Source organism: Dermochelys coriacea, chromosome 3 (genome assembly GCF_009764565.3).
Source record: "Dermochelys coriacea isolate rDerCor1 chromosome 3, rDerCor1.pri.v4, whole genome shotgun sequence".
NCBI lineage: Eukaryota > Metazoa > Chordata > Testudines > Dermochelyidae > Dermochelys > Dermochelys coriacea.
The window spans coordinates 163,697,246-163,712,473 of NC_050070.1; the positions used below are offsets into that span (position 1 = coordinate 163,697,246).

General features: G+C 38.1%; 1 protein-coding gene across 1 annotated transcript in view; it reads right to left on the minus strand.

The window, feature by feature from the left end:
• IARS2 (isoleucyl-tRNA synthetase 2, mitochondrial) overlaps positions 1-15,228 on the minus strand; it is a 53,263-nt gene that overhangs the window by 31,465 nt on the left and 6,570 nt on the right. The window contains 10 exon segments of the mRNA XM_038395327.2: positions 6,674-6,834; positions 7,481-7,632; positions 7,856-7,946; positions 9,686-9,855; positions 12,935-13,050; positions 13,521-13,569; positions 13,572-13,610; positions 13,695-13,804; positions 13,902-13,951; positions 14,042-14,192. Coding sequence (XP_038251255.1) covers positions 6,674-6,834; positions 7,481-7,632; positions 7,856-7,946; positions 9,686-9,855; positions 12,935-13,050; positions 13,521-13,569; positions 13,572-13,610; positions 13,695-13,804; positions 13,902-13,951; positions 14,042-14,192 — 1,089 coding nt within the window.

Sequence of the window (15,228 nt, forward strand, 5' to 3'; positions counted from 1 at the left end):
TAATTTATGATCAGTAGGAGTTTATTTTAGAGTTATTTTAGAGCAAATTCCGTTGACGCTGATGTGAATTAACAGATAACTTTCTCTTCTACAATATAATAGCATCAGATAATTTGTCAGATTCTCCTGGTTACATTATGCAACTAATTATATGAAATAAAAGTAGTCAAATATTGACAGGTTTACTAATCATTAACCAGTATTCTCAGGTTTTTATGGTAGTCTGAAATCAACTAATTGTAAAGATTAAGCAATTTGAAATTATTTACATCTCATTCCATTTCGGTAACAAAAACTCTCGGAGAATTTAAATATCATACAATAAGTATTTTTAAAAAGCGGTTGTATATAATATCTAAGATTCCAAGAATGCAGCTTCTGCCCCCGTGAAAGATTTTAAAAGCCACTCCTCTGACCTCTCACCAAGATTCTCATGAATAATTATTCTCCCTATTATTTTTGCAGTTATAGTACACGTACTGCATGCATATTTAAAAACTAAGGTGAAATTCTCTCTATACATAATGACAGGTTTCAGAGTAGCAGCCGTTTTAGTCTGTATTCGCAAAAAAAAAGGAGTACTTGTGGCACCTTAGAGACTAACAAATTTATTTGAGCATAAGCTTTCGTGAGCTACAGCACTGAGCTGTAGCTCACGAAAGCTTATGCTCAAATAAATTTGTTAGTCTCTAAGGTGCCACAAGTACTCCTTTTCTTTTTTCTCTACATAAATATATCAAAGTGCCAGTGAACAAAATTCTCTCAAATAGTTACTCATTACTCTACAATCTATAAATTTCCACGTGAGTACAATAATTCAGAGAGTAAGCAATAAACCCTATTATAAAACTTTGCCTTATAGTCATAGACCATATCTAAAATAACTTGTATTATGTGTCACTTGCTAGGTCTCTAACAGTGAAAACCCATGAGGTAATTCATGCTACCATGACACCAGCCAATCATTTTGAACTCTGATATTGCTTATACTGACTGCCTATTTAGGGCGTTATCAGAAATTAAGCAGCATTAAGATGATTCCCAGCAGAAGAAAAAAACAGTTCTTGGTGTTCTCTAGTCCTTTTTCTTTTTGTATAATAATGTGAAAGGTAGATTTTCTTTTACGTAGGTATCAGTACTTTGCCGGACGGTACTTTGAGGGACAGTACTTTGGAAGGGAAGGGGTAAGTTGCTAATGTTCTGAACTTATTGAAATATGTTTTAAATAAAGTAAATTTGATAAAGTTATTTACTTACAGTTTTAGATGTATTTATACAAAAAACATGCGACTTGATTTTCTAGGTAAAATTGAAGTGATTACATACCTAACTAATAATAAAATCACAGGAAAAGGGGAAACACTTCTAGAAAATTTTATTAGTCCAATATAAGAATACTAATATTCAGATAATGAATTAGTAAAGTTAAGTAGTAGTTATCTATAAAAGTTCGCACTTCGTATTTGTTTGAGGTGAGCCACTATTCTAAATCTTTGTTTTTAATTTCCTGACTTTCTTTTTAAAAAGTGATTTAGTCTGTAGGATATTGTTACTTTTTCAATAAATCTAAGAAAAAAAATGAATTAAAATATTTACTTGAAAACTTGATGTTGGAGAATGGCAATTGCATGAATCAGATTGATTATTTAATTTGTTAAATTGTTGTCTTGTGCAGTTTTTAAAATTTACACACACACACTCCTACTACCCACATTCTCATAATAACTATTTGAAAATTGCGATTATTTAATGTATAACTGCTCTTCTCTCTCTCTCTCTCTCTCTTCTCATATAGGAAGTAGGAATTTGCCATTTTACTGAAACTTTTGAACTCACGACTTAAATATGCTGAGGAGACAGAGATACTTTTTTGTGGGATTTAATATTTATCTGCATTAGAACACCATTTAGATCACTTTTTAATGCTGGAAGACTATGCTTGTTGCTGCATGCCCAAAATGTCGCAATGCCACATGTGGATGCCAGTATGCAAGCAGATTCTTAGAGAGATGAAGCATTAAATGTAATTTATGCAGGATTAGAATGTAGTTATTGTTTTTAAAATTGAAAGTAACAGCAGAATTGCAAACTTTTTTACAGCTTACTGTCTTAGGGCATGCAACATACATCCGGCAAAATAGAATGCTGCTGACTTTAAAATGGCAAGTCCATGGGCATAGCCATACTTGCACAGAAAAATATCACTGGTTTATTTTAACAGAGTTACTATTTTAAGATAAGTATGGGGAATCATTCAAGACTAACCAGCAGTATTATCAGATGTAACAGCAACTCCATGTGGACTACACTGACTTCCAGTGGAGATGCTGTTACTTTTGATATCTACTGACAGAATGTGGAGCAGCCACACACATTTATACAGCATTGGAGTTAAAAAAAAAAAAAAATTAGAGGAAATTTCAAAGTTCTTTGGAATATTTTGTTATAATTTTGTATAATTCATTTATATAAGTCTGAGTATTTAAAAGACATTAGAAGCTTCATGTTCCATATCATGCTACATACTGTAATGTATCAGAACCAACCAAGAAAAAAAAAATGAAGGACTGCTGTACATTTTATTAAGAACTGGTGTACAGGAAAATGACCTACGAATTGACAGGCTGTGTCTTCTAAATTTGTCTGTCATTTCTGTAGGCCAATATTCTGCATGCCTTAACTGCTTTGGAACCAGAAGTCTGCTATGGCTAACTTACAGAAAATGTATCTCCTGCTGTACTGTGAAATATTTAGAAGAACAAACTGTACAATATTTATTTTTACGTCAATGCTCTTTTTTTTTTTTAAAAAGAGCCAACGAGAATAAATCTAATTTTCAATCATACATTTTCACTCTTTAATCTCATGTGCTGTATTGACTCTTGTCCACCCCAACATGCCACTTTTTGATATTCACGAATAATAGGCTTACACAGAAGTGGAGTTGCTGATCTACTGCGATGTTTTCTCCGTAAAAATGCCCCAACAATGCCACTGTTCATACAACTCCAGCGACATGCCACAGCTCAAATGTTTACAAAGGCACACATTTTGGCATATGTTCTTCATCTTTAAGAGAGATATATAACTAAAGGAGAATTCCTATCTATCACTACCTTCAAATATGTTCCCTGTTGCCCAGCTAAATGTATGCAATCAGTCCTATTTGTGCGTATTATGGTGTTTATCTATAATTTCAGAGGAAAATATTGCTTAAGGCACATTTTCATAGCTTGTTGACTGACTGCAAAGTTGTGCTACATAGGAGTTTTTTGTTTTTAACATAATACTAAACTGTTTTTATTTTTCACACAATTCTGGAATACTAAAAGCAAAAATATTTCTTTAAAAAGCTACTTTCCAGATGGACTATAATGGCTCCTGCAGAGGAGCCATACTTTATTTTGTAAATATATATTTGAAGCCTTTTTGTAAATGCTAGGTGAATGACTTCCACATGTAAGAGATTATCTTAACCCAATATATAGAGCCTTTACACATTTCTGTCCAAGAGTACCTTGGCACTATTTGCATGCTGATAACAAATTCCATAGACAGAGGAAGTGAACAAAGAAAATTGTGTGCACATGCCACACACATTGACTAGCTTTGCATAGAATCGTAGACTGGAAGAAACCTCAAGAGGTCATCTAGTCCAATCCCCTACACTCATGGCAGGACTAAGTATTATCTAGACCAAGGGTGGGCAAACTACGGCCCGCGGGCCACATCCAGCCTGTGGGACCCTCCTGCCCAGCCCCTGAGCTCCTGGTCCAGGAGGCTCACCCCTGGCCTCTCCCCCACTGTTCCCTCCCCGCCGCAGCCTCAATGTGCCATGCTGCCGCTGTAGTGTATTAAACTGCTCCACATAGGAATGTGCTACTGGTACGGAGAGCAATTTACTACACTACATTGGCGCAACACTCTGGACGGCTGGGCAACACTCTGGGGGGGCGCCAGCCACCGGTGCTCTGTGTTGCACAGTAAGGGGGTGGGGTTAGATAGAGGGCAGGAGAGTTCAGGGTGGTGGTCAGGGGGGTGTTGAATGGGGGCAGGGGTTCTGGGGAGGGTAGACAGGAAGGAGAAGGGGTTGGATGGGGCCGTGGGAGGCAGTCAGGGGCAGGGTTCCCGGAGACGGTCACGGGGCAGGGAGGGGGGTGGGCGGAGTGGATGGGGCAGGGCTCCTGGGTGGGGCCCGTCAGGGAAAGGGGGGGTTGGATGGGACAGGAGTCCCGGGGGGAGGAGGGAGCCGTCAGAGCATGAGCAGCAAGGGGTGGAGGGACGGAAGCACAGACAGGCACAGCCTCCCCTAACCAGCCCTCCATACAATTTCTGAAACCCGATGTAGCCCTCAGGCCAAAAAGTTTTCCCACCCCGATCTAGACCATCTCTGACTTGTGGCTGTCTACCCTGCTCTTAAAAATCTCCAATGATGGAGACTCCACAACCTCCCTGGGCAATTTATTCCAGTGCTTAACTACCCTGACAGGTAGGAAGTTTTTCCTAATGTCCAACCTAAATCACCCTTGCTGCAATTTAAGCCCATTGCTTCATGTCCTATCCTCAGAGGTTAAGGAGAATAATTTTTCTCCCTCTTCCTTGTAATAACCTTTTATGTACTTGAAAACTGTTTTCATGTCCCCTTTCAGTCTTCTCTTCCCCAGACTAAACGAACACAATTTTTTCAATCTTCCCTGGTAGGACGTGTTTTCTAGAACTTTAATAATTTTTGTTGCTTTTCTCCAAACTCTCTCTAATTCATCCACATCTTTCCAGAAATGTGGCACCCAGAACTGGACACAAAAGTCCAGTAGAGGGGAAGAATTACTCTGTGTTTTACTTACAACACTCCTGCTAATACATCTCAGAATGATGTTTGCTTTTTTTGCAACAGTGTTACACTGTTGACTCTCATTTAGCTTGTGATCCACTATGACCCCAAGATCCCTTTCTGCAGTACTCCTTCCGAGCCAGTCATTCCCTATTTTGTGTGTGTGCGCAATTTATTGTTCCTTCCTAAGTGGAGTACTTTGCATTTGTCCTTATTGAATTTCAATCTATTTACTTCAGACCACTTCTCCAGTTTGTCCAGATCATTTTGAATTTTAATCCTACCTCCAAAGCACTTGCAACCCTTGCCAGATGGTAAAATCTGCAAACTTTATAAGTGTAATCTCTATGCCATTATCTAAATTATTGATGAAGATATTGAACAGAACCAGACTCAGAACTAATTTCTGCAGGACCCCACTTGATATGCTCTTCTGGCTTGACTGTGGTTACTGACAACTACTTCCTGGGAAGGGTTTTCCAACTAGTTATGCACCCACCTTATAGTAGCTCCATCTAGACTGTATTTCCCTAGTTTGTTAATGAGAAATATCACACAAGACAGCATCAAAAACCTTTATAAAGTCAAGACATACCACACATCTAATACTTCCTCCCTATCCACCAGGATTGCCTACTAAATGTAAAGTGTATGCCATTTTAGAACCAAATTTGTAGAAATGGCATTATTAGGTTCCATACCAATTGTGTCTGACTGAATTTCCATATCAAATTTGTTCAGTCCTGAAAACTTGCCCTGAACTCTGGAAATCAAGCTGGATTCTTTACAGAGCCAGTCAGAAGAGGCTCGGCAACCAATTTCCACTCCCCTTCACCTGTGCAATCTTATTATCCTTCAATGGATTTGCACAGGGGTAACTGAGGGCATAATCTGAATACAACTGAGTTACACTTGTGTATCTGAAGGCAGGAATTGACTCCAAAAATCAAATATGGAAAGCAAGGACTCTTCTAAAAATTCTAACTGTAAGAATAGTAAGCACTGGACTAGGCTTCCAAGAGAGGTTGTAGAATCCCTGTCATTGGAGATTTTTAAGAACAGGTTACACAAACATCTGTCAGGGATGGTCTAGGTTTACTTAGTGCTGCCTTAGCATAGGATGGGATGGACTAAATGACCTCTCAAGGTCCCTTCTAGCCTTATATTTCTGAGTTTATGATAAACAGGTCTCCTTAACTCTAACTGTACTGGTGCTGGAAACAAAGGTTTACATATGAAAGCCTGTGACCTAACTTTATGGTAACAGATACCTCAAACAGGAAATAGGGGCTCTCTGCAAAGATTAAATAGCCTCCAAGTTAACTCTGAAATAGGCCACAGGTTTCTTATTCTGCGCCTGATTTGGCTTTCCCACTTTAGTCTTCTCATTTCATGAGCATCTGTCAACTCTTCAATTTCAGAAATTATTGTAACAAATAATTGCATAATGGAGGTCATAATGCTGAGATTATAGTCATAATCTGTTCTAGCTACAGGATGCAGTTCTTTACATTTAATACGGACGTCTAACATCAGCTCTCCTGAAAAAAAATCTATTAAATCACAGACGACCGTCAAGGTGGCTCAAATGATTGTGGGTTAATGGAATGAGACAGCCCTCGACTACTACCTTTAAACCACATTCAGTAATGAGACATTGGCTCCTCTTTTTCCATTTAAAATAACTAAACAATATAAAATTAACTGTGCCAAAAAACACACCTTTTACACAGTCATGAACCAAAATAAATTTGCTTGCACTTCACTTGTTTGTAGTTTTAATAGTTTCCAGATCAGAGCAAGACAGGTCTCTTATTTTTTCTATATGAATGAAATAGATACCTGTCTATAAGGGATTCTCCTGTTGTCTTATGATAGAACACGGGAATCGGAACACCCCAACTCCTCTGTCTTGAGATGCACCAATATGTCCTTCTGTCCAGCATTTCTAGCATTCTATTCACTGCTGATGTAGGAATAAATTTCACTTTTTTTAACAATTCCTATGAAATAACCATAACTACAATTATTCAGGGTTGGAGAGAATTCAGAATTTAACAAAAGGATACTATTTATTCTCTGAGGGCACAAAGAGCTACCGGCAGAAATCCTCACATATTGATATAATATGCTCCAAGGTGATCTCATGGATATCACCAACACCCACTTTATTTTCTGCTTAAATCTACCTATCTGAACTACTTACATGACCCCCTGATACCAAGCACCTTACAATCTTTAATGTATTTATCCTCACATGCCCTCTATTATCCCAGTTTTACAGATAGGGAACTGAGGCACAGAGAGCTTAAGTGACTGCAAAGGTCATCTCGAAATCTGGGCTTGAGCGGAGGTATTGAACCCAGCTCTTCCAACCACTGGAACCTTTCCTCTTCGGAGTCTTAAATGGGAAAGGGCATAAGTGCACAATTAGTCTAAAGTTGGTGGCAAATAAATATGTAACTGTTGGTGATTTCTAAACTAACTGTTAATAAGACTGTGATTACAAACACTTTGCAGCTGATAGCAAACACTTAGGGAGGAAAGCATACTTTTGAAGTGGAATGTACATGTTATGCAAAGACCCCATATGATAGTAATGTCCTTTACACTCCCTCAAATAGCAAACTATGTAACGAAGTGTAGTACCTGGGCTGTAACCTTGATATTTGCTGTGTTTACAAACCACTGTTTGCTTGCACGAATAATCACTGGTTTCTTAGTCCTCCAATCATATGGGTAGCTATGTACACATTTCTCCTCTTTTAATAAACTCTTTGCTGCTTGAAGCATCTGAATAACTAATGAGAGTGAGAATTAAGAGTTAGAGATAATAAAAAAATCAGATTAACACAACACTACTGGTGCCACTAACTCCACTTCTTTCCTTTCCCCAAAATCCAATTCCCATCCTTGTGATAACAGGAAGTGCCAATATTTTGTTCACTGTAAAAATTTGTTTGGTTTACATGAGCCTTAGAAATATTTGACAGAATATTGACTAATTGAACACAAGATACTAACCAGCTTCATTTCCTTCTTCCAGTACAGCCTTGTTTTGAAGCTCAGGACCTGCAGCTTCTGTAAAAAATCCACCTTCATCCACCAGGCAATCCTAAAAACGAATATTTTTTAGTAATGTCAAAATATCAAGGGACTATTGTATTCCTGTTATTTTACAAAAATCTGAAATTATGAACTAAGATTGCAGTATAATACACGATACATCTGAAGCAGGCTGAGAAATAAGGTGTCACTTTTAATATTCAAAGGTAATTATGATGTAACATCCCTGAAATCTGCCAACATGCCACTGAGCCTGAATCCTCAGCACAGGATGAACTCCACTGAGTTTGTGAAGATACAGCATTTGTGTTATTACACTAAGTTAAAGAGTACTATTCCACTTAATTCTTAACAGACAGAATAACTACAAGCAAAACAGAAGTACACTTAGCCTAACAGAAATAATGCCAAGGAAAAAATCTTAAGCACAAGTTAGATCATGTCAGGCTCAGCTTTAAAACAGTATATTAATCCTTTCTGCCAGAGCTCCTAAAGCACACAGATATTGCAAATTGATTACACATACAGGGATCACTTCATCCATCACTGAAACAGCCACTTCTGAGGAGGAAGGTGTCAGCCTTTATACAGAGCAGAACACTAGCTCTATAGAGAAGGCAAAAACTACTTTAACCCTTTGAAGCTACAGGGGAAGGCAGACAATTTCCTACATTGGAAATTTAGCCCCAGTCTTGCAAGGAGTGAGGCGAGACATTTTTGGCAACGAGCTGCAAAAATCTCACTTTTACGTTTAATCCAAATCACTGTCACCTTCCACAGAACAGTACCCCATAACATCACGCAGCAGCATTAGTTCAGCACTGATTAAGAGTGAACAGCACCACCTAATCAACTATCAACACTACTATAGACAGTATGGTCCAGGGGATAGGGTGCTAGACTGCAAAATACAAGAGCTGAGTTCTATTCCCAGTGCTGCCACTAGTTTGCTGCATGAGCAATGGCAAGTCACTTAGCCACTCTGTCTCAGTTTCCCCTCAGTACAATGTAAAGCACTTTGAGATGTATTTAAGCAAATACTCTTGTCACTATCTTCTAGATTTTCCTTGGACAGCTCTCCTCCAATTACTAATTCCTTTATTCATGCAAATTCCTTTATTTAAGAACTGATCAAATTACACTCTGATGATCTCATAGCAAGGGGGAAAAAAAAAAGCCAAGCCAATAGAAATCTAGAATGTTACAAGGAAAAATTTGTAAGTTATAGAACTGTAGTAAATTATTTGGCTGGTAAGCTCCTTTTTCTTTTAAGCAATTCCCATGAAAGAGGATGAATTTATTCCTTTTAGTTAACACTTGTTACATTTACAGAGTATCTTTGCTCCTCCCCAAGAATCTCTCAAAGACCTCAAAGCTCCTTGACAGATACTAAAAACAACAATTACCTATATTACTGATGGCTTGGCAAACTGAGGCACAAAAAGTTGCAATTTGAAACTGATCTCTCTGTATTTATAATTTATCTTCTTCAAAAAGGAGTATTCCATTCCACTGCTACATTACCAAGGTTAGCCAACAATTGGCTGAAAAGCAGAACCATTTTTCCTACTTATGTTTTTAGAATCCAAGCCTTTGCTCTTCCTCGGCCAATGCTGTTTACAGCAGGTCTTCAAGTTAATCAGGGACAGTGAGATGGTTACATACAGGTATCAAAACAATTTTAAATGTCATGCAATATGTGTAAGTTATGTGACTTAACATTTTAGTGGTGTGTGACCAAAAATATACAGGTTAAAAACGAGGAAAAAAACAAACAAGCAAAAGTACCATGGGCAGCTGGCGATGGGAAGCTACACTGTAATCCTCCATACCATGAGCTGGGGCTGTGTGAACTAAACCTGTTCCTTTTGTCATTGTCACATGATTTGCTGGCAAGAAAGGGGACTCTCTGCCAGGAATTGTGGGATGAGCACAAGAACCATTTTCCAAATCAACACCTGAAGCAAAAAGAAATGGGATATTCAACAATTTATGAGCCATGCTTGTGTTTTTCAAAGTCATAGAACAAAAAAATTACAATTCATAAACAAAAATGCAAGTATCCATACTCTGATACAGTTTTTCCTATCCACCCTCCAGAGTACTGGGCTTCCCTGTCTCCCCATTTGTGCCACTCCTACACAGACACACCCCATCCATCCAGGAGAATATTGTTTTCTTCTGAGCCAGGCAACCCCCTACTCCAGAAGTAGTTGAGCTATATAAAGCACTCCTAGCCTACAGGCACTAAGTGCATTCTTATCTGTTTCCGTCCTAGGTCTCAGTGTACCAGGACCCAATATTGACCTCTAGTATCCAGGATGGCAGTATAATATACTGTGATCTAGTGATTTGAAGACGAGGCTGGAGACAATAGACCCAAAATCTATCCCCAGTTTTGTTTTACCTTCCCCTTTGACCATATTTATTTATATATATTGTATCTTTAAGAAGTTATAAAACAAAGGCTCTCATCTTAAGCACTAGGTAACTAACCATTGTAAAGTACAGTGACATTAAGTATCTAACATCTTCCCCAAACCAGGCAATAAAAATAACCAGAGATCAAATTCAAACAATACTTCAACACCTTCCCAAATGCAAAAAAAACCTTACTGCATCTCTCCCTCCCCATAAGCTTGGATAAATAGATTCAGGACTAAGATGGACAACTGTAGGTCTTAAAGGTAAACAAATTTCAAACTGTGGAGGAAGGAGGCAAGAAATAGGTTCCAAAATTGAGGCTTTTGTCATCAGTGCACCATTTTAGCCCTCATTTCAGTTGCTGCAGGTCATCTGTAATCCATAGTGACTTGAGCAGATAAAGCCAGAGAAGAAGACATCTAGGGCCACTTTGTTGATCGCTGAGAAAGAAATTATCAAGTCCGGCCAAAACATTCCTCCTATTGGAGGAATGGATAACTCGCATCCCTCAGGAAATGGTCAGGTTCCATCAATCACTGAGTACAGGCCATACAAAAAAATTCCTCACTCCCTCAGGAAAGGCGCGCCGCCACCTCTAATCAGAGGCAGTAAGGATAGGTCCATAACATGGGTAAAATTTCCAACTGACGCCCACAATCCCAACTCAAATTCCAAATCACAAGTGTGGACAACTGCGCAGCCAGCAATCACTTAGGACAGTTTAACGGTCCTCATGGTGATCATGAATTCCTGAGCTAACTCAGAATAGTCAACTACAGTACTTGGATGTTAACAACAGAGAGCACTATCAGCCTTAGGACCGCTAATGCCTCCACAGTGAGGAATTTCAACAGCCCATATGAGGATTTTGCAGTGAAGCAGGCAATCAGTACACCAACACCAGACCCATGTTAACTTCATTTGGGACTCTCGTACAAGATTCACACAGTACATATGAACCAATTTTGGGTTAGGAATCCACCTGAATTTCAGGATAGATGCATTTTTCAGAGTAGCAGCCGTGTAAGTCTGTATCCGCAAAAAGAAAAGGACTTGTGGCTCGTTAGAGACTAACAAATTTATTTGAGCATAAGCTTTTGTGAGCTACAGCTCACTTCATCGGAGGCATGCAGTGGAAATATAGTGGGGAGGTTTATATACACAGAGAACATGAAACAACGGGTGTTACCATACATACTGTAACAAGAGTGATCAGGTAAGGTGAGCTATTACCAGCAGGAGAGCAGGGAGGGAAAAACCTTTTGTAGTGTTAATCAAGGTGGGCCATTTTCAGCAGTTGACAAGAACGTGTGAGGAACAGTGGGGGGGGAGAGGGGGAGGAGAATAAACACAGGGAAATAGTTTTACTTTGTGTAAAGACAAACCACACCCAGTCTTTATTCAAGCCTAATTTAATGGTGTCCAGTTTGCAAATTAATTCCAATTCAGCAGTCTTTCACTGAAGTCTGTTTCTGAAGTTTTTTGTTGAAGAATTGCCACTTTTATGTCTGTAATCGAGTGACCAAAGAGACTGAAGTGTTCTCCGACTGGTTTCTGAATGTTATAATTCTTGACGTCTGATTTGTGTCCATTTATTCTTTTACGTAGAGACTGTCCAGTTTGGCCAATGTACATGGCAAAGGGGCATTGCTGGCACATAATGGCATATATCACATTGGTAGATGTGCAGGTGAATGAGCCTCTGATAGTGTGGCTGATGTGATTAGGCCCTATGATGGTGTCTCCCGAATAGATATGTGGCAACGGGCTTTGTTGCAAGGATAGGTCCCTGGGTTAGTGGTTTGGTTCAAAAACAGACTCTAATGAGAGACTGTTGAATTGGAATTAATTTGCAAACTGGATACAATTAACTTAGGCTTGAATAAAGACTGGGAGTGGATGGATCATTACACAAAGTAAAACTATTTCCCCATGTTTATTTCCCACCGCACCACCGTTCCTCACACGTTCTTGTCAACTGCTGGAAACGTCCCACCTTGATTATCACTACAAAAGGTGTCGTCGTCCCCCCCGCTCTCCTGTTGGTAATAGCTCACCTTACCTGATCACTCTTGTTACAGTATGTATGGTAACACCCATGGTTTCATGTTCTCCGTGTATAGAAATTTCCCCACTGTATTTTCCACTGCATGCATCCGATGAAGTGAGCTAAGCTCACGAAAGCTTATGCTCAAATAAATTTGTTAGTCTCTAACGTGCCAAAAGTACACCTTTTCTTTTTGGGGATAGATGCAAAACAGCACCACCAAGATAAACTGTATTCCTAGTCCACTCCTCATGTGCTATGCTCTATATTCTGTACATAATTATCCTTCAACTTCTTATTTCCATTTTACAAATGGGATAACTTCTGTAAAGCACTTTGAAGTATATGGTTGAAAAGTTACTACCACCACCAACTCACTATGCTGAATCTTTGATATATTTTGATTACTGTTCTTCAGATTATTTTTAGCTAAAACTACTATAATACATGTGCAAAGTGTAGCTAATGAAAACACAAAGATATTCTACTTTCACATCAACGTTTTAACAAACGCCTACAACATACTACCCTACAAATTAACATTCAGAGTATATTTAAACTCTTACCTTTACATGTTGAAATAATTTCAAATTGTGTATCCAAGATGGCAGCTGTAGACTCAACTCTATTTGCAGCCAGAATGTAACATTCATCAGTATTTGCACATTTTACAATGGAATAGCTACAAGATAAATGTATTAAATACATCAAATTAGAAAAAAAATCAATATTAGCAAACATGTTATGGTACTAAAGTTTACTTTTTAAATGTTTTAGATGTTTGCTGCTTTTAAACCATCTGAAAGTGTGATTTTAACTAGAAAAATCCTACAAATGTTTCATGCTCAAAGCTCCAAATGATTTCAATAGAATGAATGCAAAAGCAGGCCCTAAAGTAGCAATAACTTTAGAGAACTAAAACTAAAGAATAATTTAACTTTTTAAAAAGGAAATGGGAAAAAGTCTGAAACTTAGTTACCTAATAATTAAAATAATGCCATTATTTAATGGCATTTATTTAATGGCATTGCCATTAAATAAACCTAAGATGCCTACTACTTCAGCCTTGCTATTAAGAGGACTGCAACTCTGCTAATAGATATTGATACTGATGGAAGCAGATTCAGAAAGTTAAATAAGTTAAATACATACTCTGAATCTGGCATATAACAAATAGCTTGATTGGCAGGAATAGTCCAGGCTGGGTGGTCCAGATTAGCAAACTAACAGTTGAAGATCCATCTACAGATGCAAATTAACAAATGTTATTTCATAAAATCCAAAGATATCAGAGTCTTAACAAGAACAAAATGTTACAAATCATACCCATCACAGAGGCCAGTTTAGGAGGCGATTTCAACAAGGGGAATTTGATATATACAGAACGACTGACATGCTGTTGATTGTATTCAAGTTCAGCTTCAGCCAAGGCTGTACTGGGTGAAGATCAAATATGGGTTAACCAAATTAACATGAAAATGTATTGCTCTCTCTGCTTATATTTTAGAGATAAAATGGTAAGTTGATTCTTACTTTGCTGAAGGAGACCAAAATACCGGTTTATAGTCCTGATAAATGTAACCCTAAAGGGGAAAAACACAGAGTTAACTTGATTAAAACTACATTGTAACTTAAATAATTTAAGGCTTTTGTTAAATGACACACTAGCATACCTTGTCATACATTTTGTGGAAGATACTCAGTTGTTTTGCCTCATACTTCCTATCAAATGTGTGGTAGCAATTAGTCCAATCTGCCATTATACCCCAGCGAATGAAGGCAGATTTCTGTTTCTCAATTGCCCTTTCTGCAAATTCTTTTGCTAAAAAGGAAGAATAATTTTTAAAAACAATGTACTTTTAAAATCTGCATGATCACTTTAGTTTTAGAAAATGCTAATGGCTTACTTGCTAGAGAAAGCTTAACCTCAGCTGGGAACAAAATAAATATAAAACTAAACTAATTGATTTATATAACAGCAACTTTTGCAAGCCTCAAAATCCTTTATTCACATAAGTAGTCCCATCAAAGTGAATGGCAGGGTTTGAAAAAGCCAGTCACCTACAGGAAGTTTTTTCAGGTAAGCTATTCATTTTAATAGAATGTAAACTTTAAATTTAAAAGGAAAAAAATTCTAACCCTTATGGTTATAAAGACAATCTTCCAAATGTAAAATAAATGTAAACTGACCAACCACTGTAGTGCCTCTTCTGCTATTCCTAGCTTTCCAAAGCAGCAAGCAGCTGCCTGAAATTAAAACCAGTTGGTTTAAATTGCTGCTATTCAGAACTAGAACTGGTTAAACTGTAAATTGCAAATAATTTTTCAAATTAATTTTGATTTTTTTAATTGCATAAGTTTTCACATTCCTCCCTCCCCCATTATTTGGCAAGCTATATTCAGAACCCTGAAGGCAGCAGTGATGTGGTCTAGTATCATAAATGTCATGCTCCATCCACCCTACTGGGAGAAGTTATGAACTGTAGGGGGTGGTGTGGTGCCGGTGGGAGAGGAAGAGATACAAGTAGGGAGAGATGACAACAACAAAATATAGGAGGGCTGGGGCAGAGAGCAGTTCCCTGGCAGCAATCAGGAAGTTCTGAAAAGGGTAGAAGAGCATCCTCTCTTCCAGACGCTACAATGGGATAAAGTTTAAAATGTATCAAACATCTACTAACCAGAGGCTAATAATAAAGATACAGGCTCCAGTATATTCCAGGAATTGTACCCTGGGTGAAAAGTCACTGCATTAATGGTTGACTGAGGTTCTCAAATGAACACTGCTCCTGAACATCAACTACTAGCCAAAGTTTGATATGAACGGTGTTATGTAAGGGGTTTTATGCTCTCCTCAATGGGA